The sequence below is a fragment of the Kogia breviceps genome, chromosome 3 (assembly GCF_026419965.1).
Source record: "Kogia breviceps isolate mKogBre1 chromosome 3, mKogBre1 haplotype 1, whole genome shotgun sequence".
NCBI lineage: Eukaryota > Metazoa > Chordata > Mammalia > Artiodactyla > Physeteridae > Kogia > Kogia breviceps.
In genome coordinates this window covers 124,241,207-124,257,974 of record NC_081312.1, presented here as the reverse complement: position 1 = coordinate 124,257,974, position 16,768 = coordinate 124,241,207, and the positions used below count along the sequence as shown (strand labels likewise).

The 16,768-nt window shown below is 47.8% G+C and overlaps 1 protein-coding gene across 11 annotated transcripts in view; it reads left to right on the top strand.

Annotated features, from left to right (window-relative positions):
• NTRK3 (neurotrophic receptor tyrosine kinase 3) overlaps positions 1 to 16,768 on the top strand; it is a 369,790-nt gene that overhangs the window by 223,749 nt on the left and 129,273 nt on the right. For all 11 annotated transcript variants that reach the window (XM_067029586.1, XM_059056983.2, XM_067029584.1 and 8 more), the window contains exon 13: positions 6,039 to 6,227. In XM_067029586.1, the coding sequence (XP_066885687.1) occupies positions 6,039 to 6,227 (189 nt within the window). The remainder of the gene's footprint in view (positions 1 to 6,038; positions 6,228 to 16,768) is intronic.

Below are 16,768 nucleotides of genomic sequence, written 5' to 3'. Positions count from 1 at the left end.
TGGATGGATTCTGGCTCCAGGATTTTACAATCTAGCCATAAATATTGGCCTTGACTGCCCAAAGTTATCTTATGAGGGTTGGTTCAGCCTTGAAAATATTTGGTGATCTATTCCTAGGTGACTTGATTCAGATGTGATGTTTTGGCTTCTTTAATGGGCTCATGTGTTCACACCGAGTTCTGGCTATTTATAAAAAATACTAGGTGTCAGCCATCCTATTGAGAAATTGGGTAGTTTGGTGGGAAGAGGAAGAACTTTGGAGATGAACATAGGTTCAGATACAGGCTCCATCACTTCCTGGCTGAATGATTTTTGAAAAACCAAATTTATTTGAGTTATCCAGTTGATTGCATGGGGATAAAAGTATTTTTTGGAGGATCAAATGAGAACCAAATGCCCAGCAATATTTCTGGCATATAGTAGGTGTTTAATAAAAGTTGGTTTATTTTTCCTCCCTTTCCCTTTCGTTGTAACCACATCCTTGGGACTCCAAGTCATTCCTTTGGAAATTGGAGACTTCCACTTCCACACATTAACTGGGCCAATAGAGTCAATGACTGGGTGTTCTTAGGGCCAAATTTCTGAGAATTGTTAATGCTTTGTAAGTTAGGGTGTTCGTGGAACAGAAGGGGATTTAGGTGACAAGGGTAGGAAACACTGGAGAGATGATTCTAAGGAGGTTCTTCCTCGGATCTGAAAGAGGCAGTGAGTGTTTGTGTGGTCATGCATTACCAGGGAGGCTGCTGCTCTTTCCTCTTTCATTGTATGCAATGCACCCCTTCGCTCCTCCCCTCCCCTTTTGTACTGTGGACCCTGAGTCTCCAGAGGCTTCTGAGGATGCCATGTCCCTGCAGTCCTTGTGGTGGCTTGCAGCCCCCAGCTTCCCTGTGATGGGGGCCCTGCCCACCTGGGTCAGAGCTCACTCTACTGCAGTGAAATTCCACCTGTGTTCCCATCAGAGACCTTTGCTTTCTGGGGGAAACTGAGCCCTACACTGGAATCAACCACTTATGAAAATCTGAGCCATCCCTGGCTCTGCTCCCTTATTTTTTTCCTACAGAAGGAGCAGGGAGGGAAAGAGGGAGACTCTGGAAAGACAGTTTGGACCATCCTGCTGGTCAGGACACCTGTCGGGGCCATCAAGATGTCTCTAATTATCTAACGGTTCTATTATGGTGTGATTGGAGGAACAAAACCCACCATAGGTCTGAAGGGGAAAAAAAGGCACCTGTTTGGGAAGAGAATCATGTGATGGGAGTCTCTGAGCAGGCTTGTCTTCCCTCAGGTCTCTCTCAAAATCTTGAACTTACCAGAAGGGCTATAAACCTGGTTTCTTTCTTTTTGTTTATTAGTGCTGCATACCAAAATAAATGTGTAATTAGGAATGGATTAGTGACAGCAGAGAGGCCCATCACAGATACTAGACAGTCTGTGTGTGTGTGTTGAGAGCTCAGAAGACAGCAAGCTTGACTCCTCCTGACCTGCCTTAGGGCTCAGAAAATAGAAGAGAGCTCCCCAGACAGCTGAGATGTCCCCTGAATTACTTGTCCCTTCTTTGTATCTTAATAAACTCTTTTCTGTGAATATTCAGGTAAGAAGAAATGCTTCCTTTCTCAGAGGAACCACAGGTCTGTGGGTTTCCCCCTGAGGCAAGGGACAGGAGAATCAGCCAGACTTGGGAAGGGAAATCGATTCTTGGAGTGGATGCTGGTTGCACATAAAGGTATAAAGGTATAAAGGTAAAGAAGTTACCTTTCCAGAGCATGATACATAGGAAGCACTCAATAATAAAAATGGATGGTGATGGTGATTTCTCTAGCTCTTCAACCCACTATAATATGATATTTTCCTCTACTGTTCTATGGAAACTGCTCTCATTAAAGCCGCCTTCTTATTGTCAAATGCAATGGCCTGATTTCATTCTTCCTCTTACTTGGCCTCTGTATATGATGCTCTTCAGCTTCCAGAAGTTCTCCTACTTTGACTTCTAAGACAACAGCCTTCTCTGGCCATTTCTTCTCATTCTCCTTTTTCAGCTCCCCTTTCTCCACCTGCATTTTAAGTAGTGGGTCCTCCAGGGCTCCTTAGTCTGCTTTATTCTTTTATTTCTGTCAGGTCTTTGGGGCCTCCCCATCCATCCTCTCCATGGCTTGGGAGACTATAGGAGGACACTTCTATCCATGGCTCTTTCCCCAGCCCTTTTCAGATTCCAGAATAAATAATGTCGAGAAAGCTGACAGTGTTTTAAAGCACAGGCTTTTGGACCATTTTGTTGATCACTCGCTTTGTCCATTGACTGGATGAAAATAGATTTGAATGTCCAATGTTCTGTCTTCTCCAAACTCCTCCTGATTTGGTGTCCTTCCTCCATGTTGCTGTAACAACCCATGTCCTCTAATGCTGAGAACAGACGGGGCCAATGTGTGGGAGGCCTTCTGTTTGGTCTTTTGAGAACTGGATCCCTGACTCCCCTTTCCTTTTTTGCCCCTTTGTTTTGCTGAACCTTCCACTTCACGTCACTTCTTAAGAAATGGTGAGGTAAATTTTTACATGTCTGCAAATATGTCCCTTTTGCCCTTACTATGGGTGGATACATTTTTAGGTATAGAATTCTAGGTTGAAAATTTGTCCATCAGAATTTTGAAGGAATTTGCTCAGTTACAGTAACAGTATTAGGTTTTTATGGAGAATTAGGCTGTCTTTCTGATTCTTGTTCCTTTTGAAATATGACCTGTCCCATCCTCTTGGAAGCTCTTAGTATCTTCTCTTTATCCTCATGGTTCTGGCATTTCATAACTTTGTGTCTTGATGTGTGTGTGTGTGTGTGTGTGTGTGTGTGTGTGTGTGTATACGCACCCGCGTGCACGCATGCACATGCATGCATGCTCTCGTGTATGTGTTAATTGTTCTGGGAACTGTGTAGATAATATTTTGGGCAAATTTTTCCATATTTTTTTATTTTGGGCTTTCATCTTTCTCTTTCTGTCCCTCTCCCTCTCTGTCTTCCTCTCCTTTTTTTTTTTTTTTTTTTGCGGTACGCGGGCCTCTCACTGTTGTGACCTCTCCCATTGCGGAGCACAGGCTCCGGACACACAGGCTCAGTGGCCATAGCTCATGGGCCCAGCTGCTCCGCGGCATGTGGGATCTTCCTGGACCAGGACACGAACCCGTGTCCCCTGCATCGACAGGTGGACTCTCAACCACTGTGCCACCAGGGAAGCCCCCTCTCTCTCCTTTTAATCAGATGTTGGATTCCTAGATCGAGTCTTTAATTTTCATATCTTTTCTTTCCTATTTACCACCTTTTTCCTTTTTGTTTGACATTCTGGGACATTTTCTTGACTTATCGTCCATTCTTCTATGACTTTCAAATTTTGATGATCACAATTCTCAAGGATTCTTTCTTACCTTCTAATTTGGTCATTTTTAAGTATCATCTTGTCTTCTGGATGCAATGTCTACATTTATCTTTCTGAAGATATTTTTTAAAAAGTCTTCTGTTCCCTGAATTGCCTCTGCTTCCTGCAGGTCCCTGATTGTGTGTCTTGTGCCCCGCTTTCATGCTGAAGCTTTGCTGAAGTGTCTGGTGATCCTGGACTGTTTCTTCGTATTTAGGAATTGAACACTAGAAAGCTAATAAGATCCTGCTTTGTGTGCACGGTGGGGCTTGTCAACTGTTCCGCTTCACTAAGGCATGATTGCCATGTAAGCTTGACTTCCCTGGGAGACCCTCACACGTCACTCTCCAGAAGTCCATTCTAAGGCATTTAGTTTCTCCAGAGAAGCGTTCTCTAATCTCCTCTTGGGTGGCGGTATTTGAGGCAAGACCAAGGGTGAGGTGGCTGGGTAAGCAGTGTTGTTCCTGGTTTCTGTTGTTTTCTTTATTATTTTTTAAATATTTATTTATTTGGCTGCATCAGGTCTTAGTCGTGGCACGCGGGTCTTCATTGCAGCATGCAGGATCTTTCGTTTCATGGCGCAGGCTCTCCTTGTGGCACGTGGGCTTCTCTAGTTGTGGCAAGCGGGCACCAGAGCACATGGGCTCAGTAGTTGTGGCACGTGAGCTCTAGAGTGCATGGGCTTAGTTGCCCCAGGGCATGTGGGATCTTAGTTCCCTGACTAGGGATCGAACCTACGTCCCCTGTGTTGGAAGGAAAATTCTTAACCACTGGACCACCAGGGAAGTCCGGTTTCTGTTGTTTTAGGAGCAAGAAGAAGGAGCTCTGCCTCGTGCTTCACCCCAGCCCTCCCCTGAGCGTTTCAGGTTCAGTTTCTCTGGGGTGAAACCACTAGACTCTGACGGATGGTGGGGAGGTGATGGCCGGGGTGACTTGTTCCAGCCCCGAGCCTCACTGCAGCCTTCCTTGGTCCCCTGACCCTTCAAGTACTGGGTCTCCCCAGCAGAACTGACTTCCTGTCATGATTCCCTGCCACAGACCTGGTGGTCCTTTCTTCACTATCTTCGTCCTCTCTGTAAGCGAGCTTTTCCTCCTTTGGTTTCTCATCTTCCAAAATGTTGTTGAAATATCTCATTTCCTCTTGTCTCCCCTCTTCCTCTTTGTGCACCAATATTTCTTTAATTCCTTTGTATGTTAATAGCATTTGGGGTGAGCAGGCTAAAGACCAGTGTTCAGCATTCCATGTTTAACTGGAAATCACTGTGAAGTGTTTCAAAAAAGTTTACAAGGTATTTTCGAGAACTGGCCTCTTTTTGCAAGGCACGTGATGCCTGAGAGTATTTGGGCAACCCCTTACTGCTACTTTTTTCACATGGTCTCCAAGCACAGTCAGACATTTGTCGTGGATCGAAGTAAGCCTGTCTGTGCTGATGGAGTGGAATTCAGCGTCCTCAGTTTGCATTTACCCATCCTCCATTTAGTTCTGCCTCATTGGCACTTCACCTTGCTATTTGATGGGAAATATTCTCCCCATAAACTTCAGTAAGATGTAAGTGGATTTCTGCAGTGGAAATATTGTTCGAAAGCTGCAAAACCAAATCACAGCAGGTGTTTTGTCTTGGGACCATGTGTCTTGCAAAGCAGCCATTTAAAATGCCACTTGTAGAAAGCCACAAACAGTTACAGCTAATTCACTTTACAAGAGTTTTATTTGTACTTAGGGGAGAATCACACCACCAAACAGAATCATTTCTCTACCAAGACAGCAGCATTAATCATCTTTCTCAACTTGTGTTCGCAAATCACCTTATTTACTTGTTTTCTTCTTTGGGTTAGAATATGGTGGCATTAGGGTTGGTGAAGATGCAAATGGTGTTCTCTGAAGCCATTGGGGCAAATATGGAACTTTCAAGAGTGGGTCAGCTGGTCCACCTGTCTGTAGGCTAATAGTATTGCAGCCTGAGTGCTGTCGCTTGTGAAAGCTGGCCGGAGTTAGATCCAAGCCCACATTGGGCTTATCTGTCTGTGGGCCTGGGAGGGTTGATAGCAGAATCCAGGGAAAGTTACTTCATACTCCTGTAGGCATCTGATGACCACTCTGGAAAGGTTCTCAGCCTCCAAGGCCCTAAAGAGAGGCTCCAGATCTTAGCTGGACTTGGGACTCACAAGGGAGCTTTTAAATCCTGATGCCCAAGTTGCATCCCCAGACCAACTGAATCAGAATCTTTGAGGGTGGGACCCAGCATCAGTAGTTTTGAAAGCCCTTGAAGAGACAAGGGACAAGCTGCATACTACTGCTAGGTCATTTGTAAAATCCTGTTGTTGTTATATAAGCAAAGAAACTTATTTGAACTTTTAATTATTTTGAACTAATTTGGATTTGGGGAAAGTGGGAATACTTCACTCTTATTTTGCAGCTGTTTCCATGGTGTGATGAGGTAGATTTTTCTCCCTCTCGTGAAAGAGAATTAAGCGGTTATTCTCAATTCAGAATCCAGAGCATTCGGGGAATACTCTTCCAATGGATTTTACTCCTGTGGAAAATGTGGTGGGAAAAATAGTGAAAAGGTCTGTGGGCAGGGCTGGGCACTGGCTGGATGTGACTTCACCAGTGTCCTGTGTGTCTCCTGGTGTGTGCAGGTCCTGTGGCTGTCATCAGTGGTGAGGAGGACTCAGCCAGCCCGCTGCATCACATCAACCATGGCATCACCACGCCCTCGTCTCTGGATGCCGGGCCGGACACAGTGGTCATTGGCATGACTCGCATCCCAGTCATTGAGAACCCCCAGTACTTCCGTCAGGGACACAACTGCCACAAGCCAGACACATGTGAGTACCACAGTAGAATGTTGTCCCTTCTGGGGAGGGAGGGTGGCATGGCGATAGACCACGTAGCTGGGGTTCTGGAACCTTCTGGGCTGACCTACCACCTGCTAACCTCCCACTCTCTAAGAGACCCTCCCTCTTTGTTTCAAAACTTGAAGAATAGCCTGGGCAAGGGGACACCACTGGGACAGAGTCCCCTGGGCAGAGCGGGCTCGGGGCGGGGCGGGGAGCAGCCTGGAGGCAGGAGGCCCAGCCCCACCTGGAGAGGTGCTCCCAGTAAGGCAGGGGGCACAGACACAGCTGGCTGTACCTGTGCACCTGGCCTGTGTATTCAGGAAATGTAACCTGACTCTGTCCAGACAACAGCCCCTGAGGTCGTCAGACCCGCTGCCCCAGCCTCCACTAGAGGGGAAGGGAGTGAAGGGCGGTAAGTCCCTTTTGAATGGAAACATCTCTCTAGCTGCCCCTCCAGTGCCCCGAAGTGCACGTTCTGAGAATCAGATCATGGCCCCGGTGCTAGGACCGTTCCCCTCCCCGCTACACATGTCTCCTTCAGATCAGAGGGCCCAGGGCACCTGCTTCCTAATCTCTCTTCCCTCCTGGTGGTTCAGCCCCTCCCTTTGTATTTCTGCTGAGTCCGCTAGGGCCTCTCCGCGTTCCTGGTGCCTCCATGGCTTGGCCCTCCATCCAGCAGCTGTTTCCCTTGCTGTGTCCCCAGGCTCAATCTAGGCTCAACGACTACAGTGCACACCCCTCCCCTCCCACCGCTCTTGCTCCAGGAAACGGTCAGCTATGTCAGGAGAGGGGACAGAGACACCTGGAGAGGGCCTTAGAGCTAGAAGGGACAGAAGGGATGGGGTAGGTTAGGCCTCCTCTACACACAGGAAACCCGAGGTTCTGGGAGGCTGTGAGTCCCCCTTCCCTGCCCTTAGGCTTCTGCCAATTGGTCCTCTTTGTCTGGTCAGCTGGTCCCAGGTCAGCCTAGGAAGAAATGCCTCTGGTCTTGCTCTCCCTCCTGGCGGAGCTCTCTATACTGGGGCTACACTCTTTGTAGCTCACAGAACTCTTCCTGCTCCCACTAGTCCATCTTATAGCAGAGTGGGCATTCAGCCACCCTGTCCACCTTTGCTTCTGTGTTTCTGGCTCTGTTTTTAGTGAGAGGATTGCCACAGTGGGAAGGACTGGGCTAGAATCAGGATAAGGTCATCATTTGCTTCCCAACCTTGATGTCCTCCAGAATCTGTCTCAGTGTTTATCAGACTCCCCCTTCAGTACCAGTCAGAGGAAGGGTACTTGGGTTCTGGACCAGGGCTGGGCAAGGGAAGAAAGATACCTGCATTTCAGATAAACAGTGGGGGAGACAGTGCAAAGAATGGTTCTACTCTGGCTAAAGCTCTCACCTCAGATCAGGGTCATCCTGCACTCTGACGTCGGTGAGGCTAGGAGGAAAGCCCTTCTGTGATGGTAGCATGGGTCCAAGCTCGGTCCAGGGTTGGCGCTGCTGAGCTTTCTAGAGTGATATTGGTATTTGAGTAGAGGCTTGGCATTCCTGTTGAATATACAACTGATTCTTGTCATTCCAAGGATTCTGTAAAGTCACTTTGACCACTAAATTAGCAAACACTGGACCATTGTTCCTAGGGGGAATCCAGGGTTAGATTCATGCAAGCCTCTGGTCACAGCACTTTTATCAGCTGATCAAGACATAACCTGTATTATGTGTGCTTCTGTTTAAAGACAACTTAGGGCTTCCCTGGTGGCACAGTGGTTGAGAGTCTGCCTGCCGATGCAGGGGACACGGGATCGTGCCCCGGTCTGGGAAGATCCCACGTGCCGCAGAGGGGCTTGGGCCCGTGAGCCATGGCCACTGGGCCTGAGCGTCTGGAGCCTGTGCTCCGCATCGGGAGAGGCCGCAACAGTGAGAGGCCTGTGTACCACACACACACACACACAAACACACACAAAAGACACCTTAATACATACTGTTGGTTCCTTAACATTGAGCTCATAGTGGCCAACAGCACTATGACTCATGCCTGAACAAAGCTTATCAAACACACCTCTTTTCTCCATAAGGCACATCGCAGCCTTCTCACTCATAGGAACACTAGACAGAGCTTCAGCACTATGCTTGGGGGCTGCTTTAAACTGGGATCTCACCCACGAAAAGCACAAATAGGCAGAAAAGGTGACATTGGATAGACCACGAGAAGGACACTTGTTTACAGTATGAGAGCTGGAACGAGAAAGCAGAGCATGGCTTTTTAACCTCAGCTGGGAATGTGCATGTGGGGTGGAGTGACTCAAATTACTCAAATTTGTCACCACTTCTCGAATGTTGGTGAATGACTGTGAAAGCGCTGTGTGTGTGTGTGTGTGTTCTGGGGTTGCACATAAATTGTAGCAAGTAGGTGAATTCATAAAGACAGAATCCAGGAAAAATGAGGATGGGCTTTGTTCCCTGTAGTGGAAGCTCTGGGCCCTGGGATAGAGTAGGGTCCTATGGGCTCCTGATACCAAGTGGTGGCATAGTTTCCAGATGGGGCGAGTCTGGCATGTGGGGAGGAAGATCCCTCTGGGCCATCAGAATAAGTGGGCACCGTGGAGAGACCGGTGGGTTCTGAGTGTCCTTTATGTCAGGACCCAGCACCCAGCCAAGGAGCTGTCATCCTGGGAAACGGAGCAGAGGAGAAGCATCTCCACAGCTCCTCGTGTTTGTGACTCCAAACAGGCGGCCTTTCTACATCCAGACAGCACTTCTGTGTACACAGGAAGGGGTCCATGGAGACAGAGAGGAAGCAGGTTTAGTGACAAGACTTGAGGGAGTAGGGAACAAACAAGACCTCATCAGACCAAAAATCCCTGGATGAATCCAGCGTATCTAAACCTTCTGATATTAGGGAAGATGCCCTTTTCAGGGAAGCGGTACGTTTTGTCCTCTCAGTAGACAGCGGGTGGCTCTTAATTGTTTTCAGAAAATATGTGTGGCAAGGACAAACAACGTGCAGGAGCCTTGTAACCGGATTTTGCTAATCCTCCCTCTGCGAATCTGTGGCTGACTCACACAGTCCTGGAAGGGAGCGCCTGGCCCTCTCCTCGCTGAGCTGAGATTTACCGGCTGGGAAGCAGCAGGTCTCTGATTACAAAGCCTTCATCAGTCAAGGGAAAGGGCTCCAAGACACATCCCCATGTGCGATGAAACACTATCATAAATAATTAAAACCACATGCGCCTTGGCGGATAAATAAGCAGTGAACATTTATGATGCTGCAGACAGGGCTGGGGTCACTCCTTGGGGGGAGGGGTTGGGACGGCAAGAAGCAGGGGATTAAGGGAGGAGAAATGCTCATATCTTGGGGCCCCGGGGGTGGGTGTCTCCCATCTGAGTCCCTTCCTCGTCCCATTTAACAATGCGGACTGTGGGAAGAAATTGCAGGGACATAGCTACCTGACTTTAGGCCTCATTTCTGCAAGTCTTCCAGTGATGGATTTAGCACAGAAGTGCTTTTCTTTCTTTACACACGTGTTTATCATAAATGGTGGGACCTTTCTGGCTGGAGTGATTAAGACACTGCTCCTCTCCTGGCTTCTGACTTTCTATCTGTCTTCAGTCTGATCCATAGCATTTTTCATAGTGTGTCAGGGCTGCAAGGATGTTTAGAGCTCACCTAGTACCATCCGTTATCAGATGCTTGCAGCCCCTCACCTATGTTCCCGAGTGCTCTGCATTTGGCATTGTCTTTATTCTAAATTTATTCGGCCTTTCCAGGGGTTCTGGAAGAGCTGAATAAAGATGCTGCTCTTTGGGGTGGGATATAGAATCTGCAGTCTAGTGAGGCCACCCTCATTATTTATTTAAAGCCCCCTGATGCTCAAAAGCATCAGGAAACCGGTACAGCCCTCCATGTCACACAGCCAATTTGAGACTAGGTCCTTCTGAATGAGACAGCAAGGGGCCGGTCTAGGTGGGTCACTGGGGAGAAGTTTCAAGCTATTTGTAGCAATGTCGGGCACTAGGTGACTTTTGTCCCCCTTGTGACTGCTCTGGGCTGCAATTGTGGTGCCTGTGCTGGGCTGGACTGCAGGTGGCTGTGTTAGGAGTCATGTTTTGGCTCTTTCCTATTGTTCGGTTGGAAGGCTCCTTGGCTCTGTTCAAGGCCCTGGGGTTCTCTGTTCATCCCCTTTTCCCAAACCCATTCTCAGAGGACAACTTTGCCTCTTGGTTGAGAGAGCAGAGGACAGCTGGGGGTGCTAAGCCGTGTCACCCTCCTCTCCTGCCCTCTGTCCCCAGGCCAGGCTGTCTGCCTTTATTCTCAGGTTGTTTCTGTCTCAGAGGGTGCGGTGCTCCACCTCCCCATCGTCAGCATTCCCAGCTCTCCACCCCTCCCTTTGACCTCTCCCCACCTGGTGGACCTGTAGTCAGGGACCCTCCCTGACCCTGGCCAGCCATCCTTTGCTCTCACCTCCCCTTTCAGACATTGTCCCCTTCCACTCAGCACTATACCTCTTCACATTCCCTGTCTCATAGCTCTGTTTCCCCAGGAACCTCTGAGTTCTCTTGGTAAAACTTGAGCATATTCCTTTGGGTCCCTCCTCTTTGTTAGCATGTGAGTCATTCACACAGTGCTGATTTTTCTCCCTTTCATCTATTCCATAAATATTCATTGAGGGTTTGTGTCAGACCTTCTTTTCTGCTTTGGAAACAATGGGGAACAGGGCATGCATGGTCCCTACCCTCAGGGGCTTACTGCCACCAGGACTTATCTCCAAGATGCAGGATGGGACCCTCTGCCCCCTTGGGGCCACTCTCGGGGCCTCGTGTCTTCACCTTGCTCCTTTCTGCTGCTGATTCACCAGCCTTTACCCCTAGTCACTTCTTTCCAGGTCTCCCTGCAAGCTCACACCTCCGCTGTTACCACAGTGTAATTCCCGCTTGAAATGCCCATCTCCCTCCCCGCATCCCCTCACTCCCTTTTCTTCCTTCCTGTACTTACTCATCACTGGACATCTGGCTCACTTCCAACCACCTCTGAATTCTTCCTAGGCCCATCTTATTGCAAAGTGACCTTTCCCTCCTGGGAACCACGGCTTAGAGGAAAAGCCATGCACAAAGTCTTGCATGATTTTGAGTGAAATCTTAGGTCGTCCTGTCCCTTCTCAAAGATGTGGGTCCTGTTTCCCAAACCTGACTTTGAACTTATTCCAAGAAGTAGTTCCTATGTGTCACCAGTCTTTTTCTTAAAAAAATTTTTCCTTTATTTATTTATTTATATTTCTGGCTGCATCTGGTCTTAGTTGCAGCATGTGGGATCTCTCATTGTGGCGCGCGGGCTTTTCTCTAGTTGCGGCGCACGGGCTTCTCTGTAGTTGTGGCGTGCAGGTTTTTTCTTCTCTCGTTGAGGCGCGCAAGCTCAGTAGTTGTGGCTCTCGGGCTTAGTTGCCCCGTGATATGTGGGATTTTAGTTCCCCGACCAGGGATCGAACCTGCATCCCCTGCGTTAGAAGGCGGATTCTTTACCCCTGGACCACCAGGGAAGTTCCCTGTGTTACCAGTCTCCATTGTCTGTAGAAACACAGCATGGGACTAGGGTTGGAGAAGATACCAACCAACCATGTGTCAGATGACGCTTGGTGAGTGTGTCTTCATTCCAGGCGCAGGCTCTCGAGAGATGTCACAGACCGAGGGAAAGGTCGTTGATGTACATCGACAGCCTCCTCTGGACCAAGTCCTGGGCTGGGCTTTCCATTTTTTTACCTCATGCAATCTTTCGCCCACTCTCTGAGGGAGAGGCTGATATACCCATTTTATAGATAAAGAAACTGAGGCTCAGTGAGCTTAAGGGACTTGTTCTAGATCATACAGCTGTTAAGAGAGAGCCTGAGATGAAAACCCAGGCCTGCTGATTCCAGGATGCATCCTTTCCCTGTCAGATCGCATTGCCTAGGATTCCAGTAGTCCACAAGCATTTACTCTCCACCTCCTGGACTCAGGGAAGCTGGCTTTTGAGAAATGCTGTATTGTGGAGGCTCGATGTTCTCCCTGTTTCCACGATAAGGACAGCCCTATGGGGAAGAGAACCTTGGCTGAAGGTCCCTGTAGTCATGAAGCTGGGTCAGCCTTAGTCTGGCTGTTGGGACTTATCCTCCTTTCTGAATTCTTCCCCAAAATCAAGTTCCCAAGGGACCATGGTTGCCTTCAGATAAGGAAATACTTGGCCCTGGGGATAAGTCAGTTTCTTAATTAAAAAAAAATTTTTAGAGCAGGTTTAGGTTTACAGAACAGTTAAGCAGGAAGTACAGAGTGTTTCCATTTACCCCCTCACATTTTCCCCACCAAAATCTCCCCTAGTTAGTGTGGTACATTTGTTACAATTGAAGAACAAATATTGATATATTATCATTAACTAAAGTCCATAGTTTACAGCAGGGTTCACTCTTCGTGTTGTACAGTTCTATGGGTTTTACAAGAGAATGGTGTCATGTATCCATCATTTAAGTATCACACACAATAGGTTCACTACCCTAAAACTCTCCTGTGGTCCATGATTCATTTCTCCTCCCCAGCCCCGGCAACCATTAATCTTTTTTACTGTCTTCATAGTTTTGCCTTTTCCAGAATGTCGTTATAGCTGGAATCATACAGTATGTAGCCTTCTCAGATTGGCTTCTTTCACTTAGCAATGTGCATTTAAGGTTCTTCCATGTCTTTTCGTGGCTTGATTGCTTATTTCTTTTTATCACTGAATAATACTTCATCATATGGCTCTACCACAGTTTATCTATTCAGCTATTGAAGGACATTGTATTCGTGTCTAAGGGCTGCTGTGGCTAAGTATCACAAACTGTGTGATTTCAAACAATAGAAATGTATTGTCTCGTCGTTCTGAAGGCTGGAAGCCTAAAATCAAGGTCTCAGGGGACTCTGTTCCCTCTGCAACCTGTAGGGGAATGCTTCTTCCCTGGTCTCAGCTTTTGGTGGTTTGCTGGTATCCCTTGGCTTGTCATTGCGTCACTCCAATCTTCTGTCCTCACATGGCATCCTCCCTGTGTGTCTGTCTTCCCAAGACCTTCTTCTTACAAGAACACCAGCCATATTGGATTAGGGGCCCATCTTATTCCAGTATGACCTCATCTTGACTTAACTAATTACATCTGCAATGACCCTATTACCAAATAAGGTCACATTCTAAGGTACTGGGGGTTAGGAATTCAACCTGTTTTTTTGGGGGTGTGTGGGTGGACACAACCCACAGTAGACATCTTAGTTGCTTTCTAGTTTGGGCAATTATGAATAAAGCTGCTATAAACATTTGTGTGCAGGTTTTGCATGGACATAAGTTTTCAACTCTTTTGCATAAATGTCTAGGTGCACGATTGCTGCATCGCATGGTAAGAGGATGTTTAGCTTTGTAAGAAACAGCCAAACTGTCTTCCAGGTGGCAGTACCAAGGCAGTTTAGGTTCTTTTCATGTCATATTAGACTGGCCTCCACTGCTCAGCTCCTGCCCCAGGGTCTCTTGGACTTGTCAGTGCACACCCACCTACTCTGTGTGCTTTCTCGAGTGTGTCTATGTATGTGTGTGTACACACAAGTGTGTGCATCTATATGTCTTCTGCTCTAAACTGTACCAGCAACTGATGATGGTATAATTCTCATCGGATAGTTACTTAGCCTATAGTGAGCATACTTCACTTCTAACTTGTCATTGGTCTGAGGCCAACTGCCACATTGACTACAGAACTGGCGCCTTGATTTTCTGACCAGCGTGCTCATGCCTTCACAGCGTCTCAAAAGCAGTTTGTCACAGTGACTCTCTATGGTGCCCACCCGGAGCCCCCAATGACCCTCAGCTCTTCGGGCATCCAAACCCTTTTCTGTTTTGGTTTCCCAGAAACCTTGCTAATGCCTTCTCTTTCCCCATGTGTCATTTTCAAGCTGGCCCTGGTCTTTCGGGCCTCCTTTCAGGCCTTCAGGACTCTGTTTTCCATGTGAATCTCTACACTTTGAACCATATGTGTGCGTTCAACCTTCAGCCTCTCCTGGCTGGTCACCTCTACATCCTGCTTTCTTAGGCCTGTCACTCGCCCCCCCAGCTGAGCTGGCAGCTCTGTCCTGTGGCCCCTCACAGCATGTCGTTCTCATTGGACTGTTGATAACCCATCTGTGTTGGTTCCCTCCAACCCCCTTTTCTCCTTTATTCCTCAGTCAGTCAACCAACATCCATTGAGCTCTTATTAAGTGCCGGGTACTCTGACATGGCCCCTGGGATAGGGTGAAGGACCCACCCTTCCTTACCTCTCTTTGGCTACATTGCAGCTGTCTGGGGGTCCTGTCCTCACTCTCTTTCCTCAGGGCAATTGCTTGATGTACTCCCCTTATCATACCAGCCTAAAAGGCAAGCACATCCACAAAGATGACCAAAGCTGGAACCAGTAGGTCTGTGAACTGTGTCCCTTAGCTGGTACCAATGGTTATTACATCAGGAGTAAGGGAGTGGCTTATCTCTTCTTCCTCTTCTGGGCCAATCAGCCACGGACCCTGTCTTTTCTGGAAGAGGAACTGCCAGGGCCGATTTACCAGCTGTGGTGGGGAGCATGGAGCCTGTGGACGTAATGCAGTATTAATAGTGCATCGGCATGATATAGATTTCTGTCACCTTCTATACTAACAAACATTGCCTAGCGCAGGGTAATGATGGATGTTTATTCCCAGCCACTTAGCTCAGCATAATGGACTTGCAGATGAAATATGGAGAATGGGCTCCTTTGTCTGGGAGGCCTCCCACCCTGGAACCAGGAGCAGAGACAGCAGTCGTAGCTGCTGCTACTGAAGAATATGACTTTCTAGGTTTTTCTCTACCAGAAGTGCTGATGGACTTGCCTGATGGAAGGAATGGTGTCTGGTTACAGGGCTGGGCTAGGAGCTCTTCCTCTGGGAGTGGAGCTGAAGTGGAGGCTGGCTTACAGGGGGTGGGGGGATTGCTGTTTGCTCCCCTCTGGTTGGTTTAGGAGGGAGGCCTGGCTAAATGTGACGTGAAGAGATTAGGACCAATATGAGCGTGGGCCGTTCTGATGCATCTCTTCCTTTATTCTGCTAGTTGGATCTTGATGGTCCCCATTAAGGGAACCTTAAGGAATCTTGGTGAAGATAATAGTGATATTTTGCCTTAGCCCTTTTCGCCGATTGGGTATCTCCAGGCTCTGTTTGCCAGACAGTCTTTCATAGAACATTTTAAACAAACAAAAATTAGGATTGTTCCCCTTGGATTTTTCTTCAGTCCTATTTTCAGATCCAGTTAGAATAAGTAGCAAACCCCTGAGAATTCTGTGGTGTTAGGTTTAGTGAGCCCAAGGAGGAAAGGAGCACTCAGACACATTACCAGTTTCTTTTCTTTCCAGACAAAGCTAGATGATTCCAGAATGGGTTATCTTGAAAGCCAAGGCAGTAAGTCCTGGGCCCACATGCTTGAGCTTGTCCTGAGGGTTTTAGTCTCTGGAGAGTAACCTCTGTGGATAGTGACTCCCAAATCCCTTAGATCTAGGCATAATCTAAGCATAACATATTGCCATTTCTTTTCTCTATCCCAGGATTTAAAAAAATCATGTGATTGCATTTCCTACAAATTATCTGAAACGCTAGAAATTGCTGAGCATGTACTTTGGAGCTGTAACCAAACTAGTCCAAAGGGACAGATTCTGGTCCATCTCCCTGAGCCAAGACAACCTGCCTTCCTATTGAGTCCCATGACCTCATATGTTCTGTGCTTCACCGCCATAATCACATACTCAAAGTTAGTAGCTGCATGCAGTCATGCTAATTAAGTAATTAGGTATAATTATGCTCACTGTAAATACACGGTAATTGTCTTTTAAAAAGTATTTAGGGGCTTCCCTGGTGGCGCAGTGGTTGAGAGTCCGCCTGCCGATGCAGGGGACGGAGGTTCATGCCCCAGTCCGGGAAGATCCCACATGCCGCGGAGCGGCTGGGCCCGTGAGCCATGGCCACTGAGCCTGCGCGTCTGGAGCCTGTGCTCCTCCGCAACAGGAGAGGCCATAGCAGTGAGAGGCCCGCGTACCGCAAAAATAAATAAAAATAAAAAATAAAGTATTTAGGGGGTAAGCATGTGCTCTGTGGTGGAGGAGGAGGTGAAGAATAATAAGACCCTCAGCCAGCCTGTAGTCATGTCATTTCGTGGGGGAACGTGAATGCAGGGGAAGGTGCACCCAACAACTGAAAGTGAGTGAGATGTGGAGTGGGTCCTTCCCTACCTGTCCAGAGCCCTGGGAGCTGAAGGACGCTTTGTCTTCTTGGCATGTTTTGGCCTCAGTCTTGTCTCCAAGGAGTGGGAGGATTAACTTCCCTCCAGAGATCCTCTCCAGCTCAAGATTTCCCAGACCTTTACTCTTTTTTCCTTCAACTGGATTCAAGCATCTAAATTGGATGGGAGTTTCTAAGGGTGATCATTCTGAACCAGCTGAGAAATCCACACAGCAATCAGATAGGAATCAAAAGTTGGGCTTTCTTGCTAGACTTAAGAAAGTTG